At 46.8% G+C, this 18432-nt stretch overlaps 1 protein-coding gene across 1 annotated transcript in view; it reads right to left on the reverse strand.

Annotated features, from left to right (window-relative positions):
* Positions 1-18432, reverse strand: part of LOC137374092 (coiled-coil domain-containing protein 122) — an 84872-nt gene that overhangs the window by 38915 nt on the left and 27525 nt on the right. The window contains exon 3 of the mRNA XM_068039849.1: positions 3379-3495. Within this exon, the coding sequence (XP_067895950.1) occupies positions 3379-3495 (117 nt within the window). The remainder of the gene's footprint in view (positions 1-3378; positions 3496-18432) is intronic.

The raw sequence follows: 18432 nt of genomic DNA on the forward strand, positions 1-18432 counted from the left end.
GCTTTTATTAGTAGGGGCATCGAGTTTCGGAGCCACGAGGTCATGCTGCAGCTGTACAAAACTCTGGTGAGACCGCACCTGGAGTACTGCGTGCAGTTCTGGTCACCGCATTATAGGAAGGATGTGGAAGCTTTGGAAAGGGTGCAGAGGTGATTTACTAGGATGTTGCCTGGTATGGAAGGAAGGTCTTACGAGGAAAGGCTGAGGGACTTGAGGTTGTTTTCGTTGGAGAGAAGGAGGAGGAGAGGTGACTTAATAGAGACATATAAGATAATCAGAGGGTTAGATAGGGTGGATAGTGAGAGTCTTTTTCCTCGGATGGTGATGGCAAACACGAGGGGACATAGCTTTAAGTTGAGGGGTGATAGATATAGGACAGATGTTTGAGGTAGTTTCTTTACTCAGAGAGTAGTAGGGGCGTGGAACGCCCTGCCTGCAACAGTAGTAGACTCGCCAACTTTAAGGGCATTTAAGTGGTCATTGGATAGACATATGGATGAAAATGGAATAGTGTAGGTCAGATGGTTTCACAGGTCGGCGCAACATCGAGGGCCGAAGGGCCTGTACTGCGCTGTAATGTTCTAATCTAATCTTCTCTCCCCTTTCGCGCTCTCTGTCCCTGTCTGTGTCCATCGCTCACCTCTCTCTTGCTTTCCCCCCCTCTCTCCAATCTCTCTCTCCCACTCCCTCTCTCTCACCCCTCCCTCTCTCCCCCTCCCCTCCTCTCTCTCTCCCCCGCCCTCTCTCTCTCTCTCCCCCCTCCCGCTCTCTGTTCCCCTCTCTCCTCCCCCATCTCTCTCTCTTACTTTCGCTGTCCCCACTTTCTCCCCCCTCTCTCCTCCTCTCTCTGTCCCTCTCTTTCCCTATCTCCCTCCGTCTCTCTCTCTAGCTGACAGTTGCAGAGAGCGTCAACTCTCAGCTTTGTGGTCAGTTTTTAAAAAAAATTGCAGCTGTCAGTTTCACAGCTGTCAGGTGCTGAAGCAGAGACAGCGGTTTCTGAACGTCGGACAGGTTTGTCGTTTTTCGGCAGGCTTTAAAATCTCCTCGGCCTCACGCAATCAAGAACAGATACAAGAACGTTCATGTGAGGATCGTCATGAAGCAGACCTTTGGGTGTCAAAGCAACATTTTTGATGCTTGTGTTATGGCCAAGTGATTAGATTAGAGATACAGCACTGAAACAGGCCCTTCGGCCCACCAAGTCTGTGCCGAACATCAACCACCTATTTATACTAATCCTACACTAATCCCATATTCCTACCAAACATCCCCACCTGTCCCTATATTTCCCTACCACCTACCTATACTAGTGACAATTTATAATGGCCAATTTACCTATCAACCTGCAAGTCTTTTGGCTTGTGGGAGGAAACCGGAGCACCCGGAGAAAACCCACGCAGACACAGGGAGAACTTGCAAACTCCACACAGGCAGTACCCGGAATCGAACCCGGGTCCCTGGAGCTGTGAGGCTGCGGTGCTAACCACTGCGCCACTGTGCCGCCCTGTGGTGCGAGGTTTGGATGGTTCCCACTGGTCAACTCCCACCTGACCACAGCAAGTGCTTCTTGTTATTAGGGCTTAACCCCTTTGTGTTTTTATTTGTCAAATAACAGACAGTGACAGGTTTTCATGTAGGTTTAGAACAGAAAATCAATTATTTATTGATCAGTACACCTTATCCTGAAATGGTCGCAACCACATCCATCCACGCATTCACTCCCAAACGCACGCGCGCACACACACGCACACACACACACAAGACAGAGAGGAAAAAGGAGTAAGTGGTTTGAAGTGGAGTAGGTTTCGGGGGTCATGATAAACCTGTTGATTTCTCTTGTAAGTCAAGTTCTCATTGGATGCAGAGGTGTTTGTAGTTTTCTCTCCTGGTTGAAAGTTCAGTTGAAGACACTGGATCACTTCTAATTCACTGCTGCATAAGTAAAGATGTAGACTTTTACAGCAGTGCACTTCCCGTTTGGCTTGCTGAATTTCTTCCAGCCCCTTAGCTGGAAACAAGCTTCTTGGTGATGCTTCTTTCTGGGTATCTCCCTTTCTCTCTTCAGGGAGCTACTATTAAGGTCAAAAATGGTTTCACACCTTTGTCTCTTTAGGGAGATGTGGATCTCCCTCCCTATGGTGACCAACAATGGCCTAGGCCATTGGCTTCACATCTTCTTTGTTTCAGAAGAACCCATTCGATACAAAAGTCTATCTTGATGGGCTCAGGATGAGAATAATCTAGTTATGATGTTTCCGCTTTATACATTATTTGTTTCCGAAGAACCCATTCAAGTCAGGAATGTTTCAGGATGGGTGTAATTGACACCTCTCTATCTAGTTAGGCATTCTTTGTTCTAAACAGACAGTGTGGCAATGTTTGGATACACATGTGACCATCTTTTGCAGCATTGTCCATTTCTTAAAAAAGATAGTCAGTTTTTATAACTCTTCAGTTTGAGTTTGTACTTTTTCATCATTGCACTTCTTGTATGGTGACACCTGAACTTCTTTGAGGGTAGGGGTTTTGTAATATGCCCAGGAAGATTCAGCAAAATAACTGTGGTTTGTTGTATGTTTCTTTTTATGGATCTCAATGCAGACATTTGTCTGGAAGACAATTAAGAAGCAACTGCAGTAACAGAAAGTTGAAAAAGAGGAGGGTATACATGATCAACCATCGGCTCAACAGGCACTGCCGAAGGGAAGGTTGGTATCAAGCACAGGTTATTAACTTTTCAGTGGTGACCAACACAGCAATCCACCAAGTTAGCAATGTAACAACTGAGCCACTGCAGTAATCTTACCTTTACTACTTGGAGAGCTTACACTTGAATAGATGAATGTATCGGCCATTCAACCTCTGGAACCTGTTCTGCTATCCAATTAGATCATAGCTGATCTGTATGCTAATTTCACATACCTGCCTTGGTTCAGTAACCCTTACGACCGTTGCCTAAAAAAATCCATCAAACTCAGTTTTGACATTTTAAATTGACCCCCCCCCAGCTTTTTGGGGACAGAGTTCCAGATTTCCACTACCTTTTGTGTGAGAAAGTGCCTCTTGACATCACTCAGAAAGGTCTAGCTCTAATTTTAAGGTTACGCCCTCTTGTTCTGGACTACTTCACCACAGAAAATAGTTTCTCTCTATTTACACTATTTAAACATTATAATGAAGTCTCCTGGCTGTCAAGAAGGTGACACAGACACGCCAAGAAACTGTCTGTCATAAAAATTGCGGCTGGTGCGTGCGCATCAAGTTGGAGGTCACAATTCACAATTTTTAATTTTTAACCCCTTCCCCAACCCTCTCCCACCCATTGCTGGCGGTTTAATGTCAACCCTGTAAATCTAGTTTCATTGCACCTCAACTTACCTCTATTTCTTTTCGAAGTTGAACGTGACGCTCTTGTTCTTTGATCAATAGGACTGATTTTCCGTTAATGGTTTCTTTTATTTCTGAGATTTTGGTCATTAATTCTGTAATTTCTCCCTGTTTAAACAAGAAAAATAAATGTAATTCTTTTCAGTAACAAAAGTCATTGTATGTAGAAAACTCTAAACAAAGCATCTCAATTTGTATTTGATCTGGTGTGAAAGAAAATTTAGTTCATTTATAAACATAGAAAAATCTCAATCTTCAATTATTAACAAAGTGGATGCAAAATTCGTTGTCATAGTGTCACCTATTGCTCCATTACTGGGGAGCGATGCACAGCCGGTCACTTCCTGCATGGCCCGCATAGCATTCGATCAGGAAAAGGGTGCAAAGACAGGCGTGCCCTGCCTGCATGGAAGGCTGTGAATACGTGCCATCCTGATGTCACACAGCCCAATCAGTTGATGCAATGCTAGGATACCAAATTTGGACCATGCAGGTCCAAGATTTGTCAATAACTCAGTAAACAACAAGCATAATGCTGCAAGGTGGCCCCTACACCAGTGTTCGTTTCAAAGCCAGGCATTCAAATTGCAGGTAAGGTAACTTTTAAAATCTTCTACCATTGCAAAGTGTCTTGAAGGACAGTGGAGTGCTTTTGGGAATGTTGTGATGAGTTCCTTGATTTGCCATCGAGTGTGGCTGCATTTTTACAGGGATGGCACAGGAGTACACACCAAGGCAACAGGTAAGAGGTAAGAGGAAGCAGTGGCGGTGCCTTGGGGTCTGCAGCACAACAGGGAGATGGAGCAGAAGTTCTGCGCCATGCCCCCTGCCAAGTTGGAAAGGAATCCTCCATGCATTTCTGACAGTGACAGGAGGTGTTCTGGCAGATCAGCCACTGCACTCAGCATCTTGGTGTACATCCCCATCAGCATTTTGTACGCTGCCACATCTAAGTCCTCTGCAGCAGAACTCATCTGCAAGCTCTCCCTCTGGTGACCTACCAAACAAACCACCCTTTATCCCTGGCCTGGCTGCAGCCCACTCATGGCTGCATGACTCACCACCTGCTGATCCTAACTCTATACTAGCCTCCAAGGTACGTGCAGTACCAGTATCTGAGCTAGTGGTTGCATGTGTCAGATCAGGTGAGGGGGCCTCTTCATTAATGCTGTGCTGTTGCTCTCTCTCTTCCTCCTTAGGCTGCTGTGGCTGGTCAAGTGGCAGCTCTAGGGTGTCTGAAAGCAGGAACTCGGAAGATGGATAGTGTGAAGGAAGTGGGGGAGGGTGGGAAGCAAGGATCCATGGTCACACCATCAGCAGCTTGCTCATCATGCCAGATAGCAGGATGACTGTGAGCTGGGAGCTGGGAAGGGGCATAAGGCAGGAAGATACCATCATCCTTGATGTTCTCAGCAACGTTAGATGGCACGGGCTCTGCCGCTGCTGGGGTTTTAGACTAGATATGCAACTTCAGTCTAGAATTGCTGACTACTCCAGTTGGTGGAGCTTGCACGCCCTATGAACCAGAGTAGTGTCTTTAATTGCCTAATAACTTAGGTAAACAATAGGAAAACCCAGAAAATAAACAAAAAGCCATTGCCCCTATACTCCGACTTAATGGGGGAGGCGGTGGCGTAGTGGTATTGCCACTGGACTAGTAACCCAGAGACACAAGGTATTGCTCTGGGGACATGCTTTCAAATCCCACCACAGCAGAAGGTGGAATTTGAATTCAATTAATAAATCTGGAATTAAAAAGCTAGTCTATTGATGGCCATGAAACCATTGTCGATTGTTGTAAAAATGCATCTGGTTCACTAATGTTCTTTAGGGAAGGAAATCTGCTGCCCTTACCTGGTCTGACCTACATGTGACTCCAGACACACAGCAATGTGACTCCAGACCCTAGCAAGCCCCTGCTACAAAGTCAATAAAAAAGAATGAAACCGGACGGACCACCCGGCATCGACCTAGGCACTGGAAACGACAATGGCAAACCCATGTGGACCCTGCATAGTTCACCTTACTAACATCTGGGGGCTGTGCCAAAGTTGGGAGAGCTGTCCCACAGACAAGTCAAGCAACAGCCTGACATAGTCATACTCACGGAATCATACCTGACAGACAATGTCCCAGGCACTGCCATCACCAACCCCAGCAGAGGTGGCAGCACAGTCGTATACAGTCGAGAGGGAGTTGCCCTGGGAGTCCTCAACATCGACTCCGGACCCCATGCAGTCTCATGGCATCAAGTCAAACATGGACAAGGAAACCTCCTGCTGATTACCACCTACCACCCTCCCTCAGCTGATGAGTCAGTGCACCTCCATGTTGAACAGCACTTGGAGGAAGCACTGAGGGTGGCAAGGGCACAGAATGTACTCTGGGTGGGGGACTTCAATGTCCATCACCAAGAGTGGCTTGGTAGCACCACTACTGACTGAGTACTAAAGGACACAGCTGCTAGACTGGGTATGCAGCATGTGGTGAGGGAACCAACAAGAGGGGAAAACATACTTGACCTCGTCCTCACCAATCTGCCTGCCGCAGATGCATCTGTCCATGACAGTATTGGTAGGAGTGACCACCGCACAGTCCTTGTGGAGACCAAGTCCTGCCTTCACATTAAGGATATCCTCCTTTGTGTTGTGTGGCACTACCACCATGCTCAATGGGATAGATTTCAAACAGATCTAGCAATGCAAAGCTGGGCATCCATGAGGCGCTGTGGGCCACCAGCAGCAGCAGAATTGTACTCAACCACAATCTGTAACCTCATGGCCCGGCATATCCTCCACTCTACCGTTACCATCAAGCCAGCAGACCAATCCTGGTTCAATGAAGAGTGCAGGAGGGCATGCCAGGAGCAGCACCAGGGATACCTCAAAATGAGGTGTCAACCTGGTGAAGCTACAACACAGGACTACTTGCATGCCAAACTGCGTAAGCAGCATACGATAGACAGAGCTAAGCGATCCCATAACCAACGGATCAGATCTAAGCTCTGCAGTCCTGCCACATCCAGCTGTGAATGGTGGTGGACAATTAAACAACTAACTGGAGGAGGTGGCTTCACAAATATCCCCATCCTCAATGATGGCAGAGCCCAGCACATCAGCACGAAAAATAAGGCTGAAACATTTGCAACAATCTTCAGCCTGAAGTGCCGAGTTGATGATCCATCTCACCGCCTCCTGAGGTCCCCAGCATCACAGATGCCAGACTTCAGCCAATTCGATTCACTCCACGTGATATCAAGAAACGACTGAAGGTACTGGATACTACAAAGGCTATGGGCCCTGACAATATTCTGGCAACAGTACTGAAAACCTGTGCTCCAGAACTTGCCGCGCCCCTAGCCAACCTGTTCCAGTACAGCTACAACACTGGCATCTACCTGGCAATGTGGAAAATTGCCCAGGTATGTCCTGTACACAAAAAGCAGGACAAGTCCGACCCAGCCAATTACCACCCCATTAGTCTACTCTCAATCATCAGTAAAGTGATGGAAGGTGTCATCAACAGTGCCATCAAGCGGCACTTGTTTAGCAATAACCTGCTCAGTGACACTCAGTTTGGGTTCCACCAAGGGCACTCAGCTCCTGACCTCATTGCAGCCTTGGTTCAAACATGGGCAGAAGAGCTGAACTCAAGAGGTGAGGTGAGAGTGACTGCCCTTGACATCAAGGCAGCATTTGACCGATGCATTTGGCATCAAGGATCCCCAGCAAAACTGAAGTCAATGGGAATCAGAGCGAAAACTCTCCGCTGGTTTGAGTCATACCTAGCACAAAGGAAGATGGTTGTGGCTGTTGGATGTCAATCATCTGAGCTCCAGAACATCACTGCAGGGGTTCCTCAGGGGTAGTGTTCTAGGCCCAACCATTTTCAGCTGCTTCATCAATGACCTTCCTTCAATCATAAGGTCAGAAGTGGGGATGTTCGCTGATGATTACACAATATTCAGCACCATTCGCAAGTCCTCAGATACTGTAGCAGTCCGTGTAGAAATGCAGCAAGACTTGGACAATATCCAGGCTTGGGCTGATAAGTGTCTAGTAACATTCGCGCCACACAAGTGCCAGGCAATAACCATCTCCAACAAGAGAGAATCTAACTATCTCCCCTTGACATTCAATGGCAATACCATCGCTGAATCCCCCACTATCAACATCCTAGGGGCTACCATTGACCAGAAACTGAACTGGAGTAACCATATAAATACAGTGGCTACAAGAGCAGGTCAGAGGCTAGGAGTGCTGGGGTGAGTAACTCACCTCCTGACTCACCAAAGCCTGTCCAACATCTACAAGGCACAAGTCAGGAGTGTGATGGAATACTCTCCACTTGCCTGGATGGGTGCAGCTCCAACAACACTCAAGAAGCTCAAGAACCATCTAGGACAAAGCAGCCCGCTTGATTGGCACCCCATCTACAAACATTCACTCCCTCCACCACCAACGCACAGTGGCAGCAGTGTGTACCATCTACAAGATGCACTGCAGCAACACACCAAGGCTCCTTAGACAGCACCTTCCAAACCCACGACCTCTACCAACTAGAAGGACAAGGGCAGCAAATGCATGGGAACACCATCACCTGTAAGTTCCGCTCCCAAGTCACACATCATCCTGACTTGGAACTAAATCGCTGTTCCTTCACTGTCGCTGGGTCAAAATCCTGGAACTCTTCCTAACAGCACTGTGGGTGTACATACCCCATGTGGACTGCAACAGTTCAAGGCAGCTCACCACCACCTTCTCAAGGGCAATTTGGGATGGGCAATAAATGCTGGCCTGACCAGCGACGCCCACAACCCATGTATAAAAAAAAAATGACTAAGACCTCAGGCGTATGTGAATATATGCGGGAAATTTTTATGTTTCTCCTACCAATGTTCCTTTATGAAGTGGCTTATTGTTGGCTGTAACATGGATATATGAGGTTCTCCCTGATGTCCTTTGCATTCTCTCCATGGCCCTCACATATATGAGCATCATTGGCATTGTTGTCCTCCTTCTCACTCTCTTCATCGTCATCCTCATCTGAGGAGGACTGGTGTTCCTCCTCTGCCTGCAGAATGTTGCCATGTCTAATTGCAAGGGTGTGCAAGGCACAGCAGACAAGAATTATTCGTGATACCCTTTTTGACGCACACTGATGAGCCCCTCCAGACTGAAATGTACTTCCAAGGCAGTGGAAGTGCATTTTCAGCATGCTAATGGTGTGATCAATGATTGCTGTGGTGGATGCATGAGCAGCATTATACCTCTCTTCAGCTTTGGGGAAGCTGCACTGGTATCATCAACCATGTACAAAGTAGGTAACCCTCATCACCTCGGATCCAGTTGTTTACTTTGGCTGATTCCTCAAAAACTCCTGGCAGCTGTGAGTTCCTCAAAATGTATGAGTTGTGACAGCTCCCTGGGAAACATGCATGATTCTTCTCCTGTGGTCTCAAACCAGTTGTACATTTAATGAGTGGAAGCCTTTTCGGTTCACAAATACAGCATGCTGGTCCCAGGGAGCTCTGATGGCCACATAAGTACAGTCGATCACCCCTTGCACTCTAGGGAACCCACCAATGGCACTGAAGGTCGTAGACCTTGCTGCCTGGCTGTCCTTATCTACAGGTAAGCAGATAAAATCATTAGCATGTCGTAAAAGGGCATTGTTCACCTCTTTGATGCACCATGTACTTTGATGGGTTGCAGACTGTGATATGCCACATATGTCGCCCGTAAATCCCTGGAAGGACCTGGTAGCAAAAGAATTGAGTGCAGCAGTCTCCAGAGGGCAACTGCATGGAATTCCCACCAAAGCCAAACGGTGGCAGGTCATGCTGCAGGATCCTACAAATTTCTGTGACATCCTGAGGCATCTCTGGCATTGCCGCTCTGAAATTTGAATGGAATTTGTCCTTGTCCTGAGGATGTGATGATGTGTCAGTGCCCATCTTCGATAAAGCTGTTCCAGGATGTTATCATTTGGATCACCCTCACTTTCTTGTTGTGTCTGTTGCTGGCGTTCAGGCATCATGCATTGAGGGAAAAGAGCCCTCTTTAGTCATTCCCTGTGCCCTTCTTCCTGTGGTACTAGACAAATTGGGTGCATGAGACCCTGAACAATAAATAAGCAGAGGATGGCAATTCAACACCATGTTGCCAGTGAGCTAAAACATCAATGCAATGAGCAGTTCACTCATATCTGCCTTAGAATTGCAGCCAGATGAAAGATACATCCACTATCATTTGTCTCCTCTCACTCTCCTTGCAATCCTTGAGTGGCAACGTGGTTTGCATTACTGGAGAAAATAGTGCATGTAGAATTTAGGCTAAGTCACCCCATCTTCCAATCTCCTCCTGCAACTTTCCAGTCTCAACCCATCACCTCTGACCCACCCAAAGTTACCATTACCCTTCTGTTATCATTGAACCTCCTCTGATTACTGTGCACAGTATCATAATCAATCTATTCATGCCATCTCTCCCCCCTCTTCCTACTCCTGTTACCATTGACATGCTGATTCTGACCCTTGATCCTCCTCAAATTAACCTTAACATTGTTGTCGAGTCCCAACTCCCTCCCTATGATGTTGTAGAATACCCAACCGTAAGTCTTGACACCCCCCCCACCCCACAGAATTAATTTGCCCCCTTTGATTGTGACCATTCCCTCTGCCAGCCAATACCCTGAATTTGCCCCACATGTCTCTGACATTGACACCACTCATCCCTCCCTGTAGGCCATTGCTGACTATCTTCTGACTATAATGCTCTAATCAGCCCACCATCCTCACATCAAGCTTCAACAGCAATCGCAACAACTACACATGATGGACACGCTGCTGCTCCCTCCCCTGCTCCTCCATGCACCCAATCACCACACCCTTTGTTCCCCGGGTACCCTTCCCTGCTCCTCCATGCACCCGATCACCCTACCCTGTCCTCCCTAAGAACCCTCCCCTGTTTCTCCATGTAGACACCCACAAGCCTTTGCTGCTATCCTGAGAAGAATCACCCTTGCTGGTGCCAAGTCTGGAGGGAAACATCCATTCCAATGCAGGCCTGGAGGCAAACCTCCTGGCGTTCATTTTACCGATGAGTTGAAGAGAGAACAACAAAGACCAGAAACTCAACTGCACAGAGCCAACAGTTACACATCACGGTGAAACAAACTTGAACCGGGTGGCACGGGAATTGCGGCTGTCTTTCAATTAATCTGGCAGGTAAGACTTAATTGTAATTAAGTTTAGGTTAACGAGTGTTCATGGTTTGTAAATGAATGCAAAGCTGCCACTGTGCGGGGGGAACCCCGGAATGCCACAAACATGCCGCTGATTTAATTTCTCTAAAATATCTCGCCGTCGGGAATCTGAAAAAACACCTCCCACCTAATTAAATCACCCCGCATGCCACGAAATCTAATCTTACAGGGCTCATAAAATTCCACCTGTCATTTTCAACCTGGAGATAGGGAGTTAGTTGTGTTGCCTTTACCTAGGGAACCACTGAAAGCTAGGTTCAGTGGACCTTACTTCATTAACAGAAAACCCAGTAAGGTTAGTATCCCAGACAAATGAAAAAGTCAAAGGTTGTGTCACAGGAATACGTTGAAAAGACACTATGACCACTAACACTGTCAGCCAGTAAATTAGAATTAGAACATTACAGCGCAGTACAGGCCCTTCGGCCCTCGATGTTGCGCCGACCTGTGAAACCATCTGATCTACACTATTCCATTTTCATCCATATGTCTATCCAATGACCACTTAAATGCCCTTAAAGTTAGCGAGTCTACTACTGTTGCAGGCAGGGCGTTCCACACCCCTACTACTCTCCGAGTAAAGAAACTACCTCTAACATCTGTCCTATATCTATCACCCCTCAACTTAAAGCTATGTCCCCTCGTGTTTGCCATCACCATCCGAGGAAAAAGACTCTCACTATCCACCCTATCTAACCCTCTGATTATCTTATATGTCTCTATTAAGTCACCTCTCCTCCTCCTTCTCTCCAACGAAAACAACCTCAAGTCCCTCAGCCTTTCCTCATAAGACCTTCCCTCCATACCAGGCAACATCCTAGTAAATCTCCTCTGCACCCTTTCCAAAGCTTCCACATCCTTCCTATAATGCGGTGACCAGAACTGCACGCAATACTCCAGGTGCGGTCTCACCCAAATGTATGCCAAACGATAGAAGATGAGGATAATGATACTTTTAATGAGCTGGATGAAGAGGCAAAGACTGAGAACTCTCAAACTGAATTCCCTGCGGTGAAACTAGAAAACACAGAAGTGTTAGAAAGTTTAGATACAGTTCTACACTATCTGAACAAAAGACGTAGCTGAGCTGTTAAAATAGTTTAAAGCAGTATGTGCAGATAAGTCAGGTCAAGCTTCTCTGGATATTTATGGGATTGATATAGAGACAAGTACCCATTTAACAGAACCCTTATCGATTCAATCCTGATATATTGGCTCAGATCAGGGAAGAGGTTCAATATATGCTAAACAATGATATAACTGAACTCAGTCAAAGTAGCTGGAGTTCTCTGTTTGTGCTGGTACTGAAGCCAGATGGTTCCAAAAGAATCTGTATTGATTAATGGAAAATCAATCCAGTAAACTAAAACAGACCATAGAATCCAATCCTACGACTTAAGGAGTGTATTGATAGAGTGGGGAAATATCCATTTATACTGACAGTAACCCATTAAGTTTTTTGGTGAAATTCAAAACCAAGAACACCAGATTATTTCAGTCGAGTTTAATGTTACAACTATTTACCCTAAAAACTGTACATGTCACAGGAAAGAGCACTGTAATTGCCAATGCTCTGTCCAGAATTTAAAGAAAGGGTATAATAGAGGAAAACAGCTCGGAGAGGTGAAAATACTGATGTTACTTGTGTAATATGTAAAATGTTAGTGTTTGAAATATTTACAATGTTACATGTTGATAAAGTTGTAGAGAAATCATTACTAGGGTAATGCTTTTTCTATTTATTAGAGGGAGGTGTTATGAACGCTGGATGTTGTAGTATGGTTATGTTTTAAAAAAACTGATTTTTAATGCGTATAAATTGGACATTTGGAACAGACATGTGACCTTATCCCAATTCTGCCCAAAGACAAGCCACAGGTCTTGTTTACCATGAGAACAAGGAACTCAGAACAAAAGACCCTTGTGAAAGCAGGGTTCAAAGGTTGTAACATCTAAAGAAAAATAGGCTTTGCTCTCCCAGATTTACAGATTGTAAACAGGGAGCCAGAGGCTCTAAAATGCAAATTTGAGTTGCAATTTTTAATAAGTGAGAACAAAAGAGGGGGCTGGCAGTTTTTCTATGGTCAGACTTATGGACTCTTGGGGAATTGTAAAAGGTAAATAACTATTGACTTTTGACCTGAATAAATTCAACAGGCTTTTCTAGGTCTGGAAACTGAAAGGAAGAAACAAGGACCAGCAGCTGCTGCACAGCCTGAACAGAGAGAGACCAGTGGGCTGTTTCTGGGAAAACAGCTTCTCTCAGATCACCAATAGAGCAAAAACACTGCTGAGATTTGAGCCTGGTCTGAAGGCTCGAGGTTTGTGGAGGAGAAAAGACCAACGGGGACCAGAGATTGCCATATTAACGGAAGTCTAGTCGAATGTGCTCAGATGAGTGAGCAAAGAGGACTTTGGCTTTCAGAAGGTCTAGGAGATCCAACTCATTGCAAATGGGAGGAGTTTGGGACTTTTAACAGCAAGGTTACCTTTTGGATGAGAACACTATGTAATGTATAAATGTGGCAAGGTATTTTCCAGCATGTTAATAAGTTAATGGGAAATACCTTTCTCTGTAATTTAGTGTATTAGTTACCTATTAAGAACTTTTTAGTTAATGTTGATTTTTAGTTTAGTTGTTATAATAAGTCTTAAAATGTGAAATCTTGTCGTGTAATTTTTAAAAATCGGTCTTAGGAGTTCATATTTCTTGTTTTAAAGTTAACAGTCTTAACTGAAGTCATAACAGGCATGAAGAGCTGTGGCACCCTGGACTGCTGGAGAATGAAGGTGTCATGGCAGCTGTCAGGATAGTGAGCACACACATGCACAAAGCTATTTTTGTGATCACATATCAGCTGAACATTTAGGGAGTGAAAGCCCTTCCTGCTGATGAATCTCATTGGCTACTCACTTAGCACCTTGATGGCCATATGGTTGCAATTAATGATGCCCTGCACCTGCAGGAATCCAGCAATGGAGGCAAATCCCACAGTCCTTTGTGCCTGTGAGGCCCCATTTGTTTAAAATTGTATGCACTGCCTAGCTCATGCAAATAGGGCATCAGTGACCTTCAAGATGCAATGATGTGCTGACACTTGAGAGATGCCAAGACTTAGAATGAGCCAGAGGCGAAGAAGTTCAAGACCACAGTGGTAGGGCATAGCAAGCAGAGCTGCGAAGTCTGAGGCCTTACTCAATGAGGGAATAAATCTCAGTTACCATCCACCTGGATAGGTGCAGTCTCGTGCGGCACGGATTCTCTGACATGTCCAGGTAGCTTCTCCTTTGGCAGTACACTCAATGCTGAGGGTATGGTCTTCATTGCCTTCCTTCCCTTGTTCCTCTCCTCCACCCTCCTTATGCCTATGGCTCTGCATCTGCTCCTGAGGATGTTGATCCTCATTGCTACTGGTACCTATCTCCGAGTACCTTAATCCCATGTCCTTGCTTGCAGTCAGCTCCACACGAAATGCTTACTGAACCCCATTGTGATGACCCCCTCAAGTAACCGAGCATGCACAAACCATATAAAAGTAGGGAAGTGCTGTTGCAACTGTACAAGGCATTAGTGAGACCGCACCTGGAGTATTGCATACAGTTTTGGTCCCCTTACTTGAGGAGGGATGCAGTTGCATTGGAGGCAGTTCAGAGGAGGTTCACTAGATTGATTCCAGAGATGATGAAGAGAGATTGAGCAGTTTAGGCCTTTACTCTCTTGAGTTTAGAAGAATGAGAGGAGATCTAATTGAGGTATATCAGATGATTAAGGTGATTGACAAAGTAGACATAAGGAGGATGTCTCCTCTTGTAGGGCAACAAGAGGTTTAGGATAAGGGGTAGCAGATTTAAAACAGAGATGAGGAGAAATTACTCCTCTCAAAGGGTCGTGAGTCTGTGGAATTCACTACCCCAGAGTGTGGTGGATGCTGGGACATTGAGTAAATTTAAGGAGGCGATAGAAAGATTTTTAATTAGTAAAAGGTTGAAGGGTTATGGAGAATGGGCAGGAAAGTGGAGTTGGGGCCGAGATGAGATCAGCCATGATCGTATTGAATGGCGGAGCAGGCTCGAGGGACTGAATTGCCTACTCCTGCTCCTAGTTCTTATGTTCCTCATGGGCCCAACACATTGAATGGCATGACCATGACTGGCTTCCCGCTATGTTGTCATCTCCCTCTACTCAATTTGTTGTGGAACCTGTGCTTCCCCACAAAAGTTGCAAACTGGACGGTAACAAGTTAACAAGCTTAATTGGCCTTTGACCCAAATCAGGCAGGTTGCTGTGTCTTGCCTTCCGCCAGCAACCCCCTCCCCCAACTCCAAGCAATATCGCAGACTGTCTGAATGGCATCAGAAAACCGGCAAGATGGCTAGTGGCACAAATATCCACATCTGCCTGCCTCTGTTCCCACCCCATGTTGGGGCAAAAATTCTGCCCATCATTTTTGCACATAAACAGGATTTCTGCTGCACATCTGCTAAATTCGTGGTAGAGTGGGAGTAGCTCTGATGATTCTGGGTTTTGTAGCGTCCTCAAAACATCATGGCAAAGGGGATGTTCTCATAAAATGGTGTCACCAGAAGGTTGATAGGCTGAAGCAGATGGCATATCTTTTATAATGAGCGAAACTCTTCAAATCTGCTCTGTAAACCTTAAGTGTAGGGGACTTTCAGAAGGACTGGATGGTATTTATCTTTTACTTTTTTTCCAATTCTCTTCCATTCCTTTCTGAAGATGGTGACGAATGCCAGAGTATGGCTCCATTTGCACCAGAAGCTCTATGGTGCTTTGCCCAAATAGCCATTTTTCACATGTGAGGACAGATGGTGATTGTGTGCAAGTCATTCATCTCCTTATGCAGTTACAACTGAATTCAATCCAACATCCAGATATGCACTCTTTTGGTGAGGGTCACAAAAGAACAAACAGTAGACTTTCGGATTTTTTGAACCTTGGTTGTGAGGTTTGGTTGTTTCTTCCTCAGCTGCATTTCTTAGTAATAAAGGGCTGAATTTTACAGACCCCCCCAACATCGGGGATCATGGAGGGGTGGGGGTGAAAATGCCTCCGGGAGAGGCCCGCCATGCTCCCTGATGCCGGGAAAGCCTGAGCCCATATTGGCAGCGGCAAGGCCACAAGGCGACCCGCACCCCCCCCACTTGGCAATGGGAGCCCAATTTCAATATGCAAAGCACTACTTCTCCTGCCACATAATGCATCCCGCTGCCTCTTTGTAAACAGGTGAATGGGCGTCTCGCACATCCCTTCCTGTTCTTGACTGATAAAGGCTGGCGGGACAGAAGTTGCAGTGCTCAGAGCCTGTGAAGGTTATTGTTGCAAAATGGGTCTCAACTGTCCATGCATGTATACAGAGGTGGAAGGGGGGATGGCATTACAGGGAGCACAACTCTGCAGGCATGTAGGGAGGTGGGAGGGGGATGGTATTACTGGGGCACAACTCTGCAGGCATGAAGGGAGGTGGGTGGAGGACTGCATTAAAGGGGGCATGACTCTGCATTCGCGTAGGGAGGTGGGGGGTAAGTGCATTAAAGGGGGCACAGTTCTGCAGGCATAAAGGGAGCAACAGCGTACCCACCTTCCGTAAATGGGGGGGGGGGGGGGTACTCTGTGCCATTAAATGTTTGTGTGAGTGAAAGAGCAATGGCACTGTGTGTGGGCAGGTTGCCATAAACGGTAGGCATTTATAGGTAATCTGGCTGGTGGGCCAATCGATGCAATTGCTCCAATCCGAATGTAGTCATGCTGTGCTACTTTTAGTGGAAGCTAAGATGGGCAAAACCTTGCCACATAGTTGATGCATGAAAGCACCTATGTACCAATCAGCATCATTCTTTACCCTGTTAGATACTTTCGAAGAAGTGAAGGAACCAAGTTTAATTGCAACTTGGAGATGGGGATGGTACACCCTATATTCATTGATCCACTTGTCATGAGGAGACATATCTACCGCAGGCAAAACCATGAGGCTGGTGCAGCCCACGCAGAAGCCCCTGGTTATGAGCAGCAGCAGCCCCCAAGGCGAACTCGCCACTATATATCGCCGTGCATCTACAGGTCCCGCGTGACATACCTGCAGATGTCTGACCACCACTGTCAGAGGCGACTGCGGATGTCGAAAGAGGCAGTGACACATTTCTGTGCCCTGCTGAACAATGAACTGCAGCCTCGATGGATGCCCTCTGCCTATGGCCCTCAAAGCAACAGCGGCTTGTAACTTCTAATGCCTCTGCATCATTTCAGGGACCCACCGGCGACTATGTGGGATCACACAGTCAGCAGTGCAATGCTGCAACAGGGAGGTCACCGATGCCCTGTGCCAGAGAGCCGGTGACGATGTTCGCTTCAGGACAGATCTTGAGAGCCAGGCTCAGAAGGCCATCGGTTTTGGCTCCATTGCGGGCTTCTCACAGGTGCAAGGAGTCATAGACTGCACCCATGTAGCTATCAAGCTATGTATGTAGCTGGGCAACCTGCTGCATACATAAACCAAAAGAGCTTCCACCCGCTCAACGCGCAGCTAGTGTATGATCACCAGAAACGTTTCATGCAAAGGTGCCTGCTTTCATCCTGTGCCAGTTCCAGGTGCCGTTGCTGTTCAATGAACTGGCTCACATCAAGGGTGGCTTCTTGGAGACAAGGGCTACCCCATGCAGACATGGTTCCTGACGCCGGTGAGAAACCCCACCAGTGATGCAGAGGAGAGACACAACGCCAGCCACAGCGCTACAAAAGCCACCATTGAGCTGGTGATCGACATGCTGAAAATGTGCTTCCGCTGCCTGGATAGATTGGGTGGTGCCCTACAGTATGAACTGGAAAGGGTAACTTGTATTGTTGCTGTTTGCTGTGCTCTGCACAACTACGCACTCAATATGGGGAGGCCTTGCAGGATGAGGAGCAACGTGAACAGGACTCATCCTCAGATGATGAAGCCACAGAGGACTTACAGCAGGAAAAGTGCATGGGAGGACTGAGAGCATCCAGGCACAGCATGCAGGGCAAGCAGCGAGCAAGGGATGCATGGCAATGCCTTACTGATCAAAGGTTCTCCACACCATAAAGACCACCATGTGCTCTGCAAGCCACACAGAATCCTCGTTCACCTGTTGTGCAGCAGTTCGCATCTGCAACATCTTTGTCTCCACCATTACTGGCAGCAGCAGACTGAGCCATTGTCCATGTTCCTGGATCCGTGGAGATGCACATGAAGAATGCTGCCATGGCAATGATGTTATTCCATACATTGGCAGTTCTGAAAGGCCAATGATGTAACGGGAGGAAACACGATCGGTACATGCTGGTACACTTCACTCACAGTAAAAACGACATACATTAGTGAAGAACATTTAGTGATTGAACCTTTCAGTGTAGTGTCACCCGCGCAGACCCATTTGTGCCAAAGTATTTTTTTGAAACGCTTGCTGGTCATCCTTCGCGGTGCCACCTCTGTGCTAACAGCCTGACTGGAGGAAGGCTGCTGATCAGATTTCCCTTTGGCTGTGAATGACTTTGGCTGTCATCTTCTGTGTGCAGGAGGCCTGGAAGGCCCCAGTTGGCTGAAGCACGTCGTGGCTGCTGGAGCTTGACACACTGGCGGAGGGGCTGGTGTCCACATTGGAATCACCTTGAGGGGCAACCCCAGATATGGCGCACAGGATCGCCTCCTGCATCTCAGGGCTCATTTGAACTCCTCTGCTCTCCCTGCAAGGACCAGGGGCAGGGACAGTCTCCATGCCCCTGGTCCCTCTCTCACT

The sequence above is a fragment of the Heterodontus francisci genome, chromosome 10 (genome assembly GCF_036365525.1).
Source record: "Heterodontus francisci isolate sHetFra1 chromosome 10, sHetFra1.hap1, whole genome shotgun sequence".
Lineage (NCBI taxonomy): Eukaryota > Metazoa > Chordata > Chondrichthyes > Heterodontiformes > Heterodontidae > Heterodontus > Heterodontus francisci.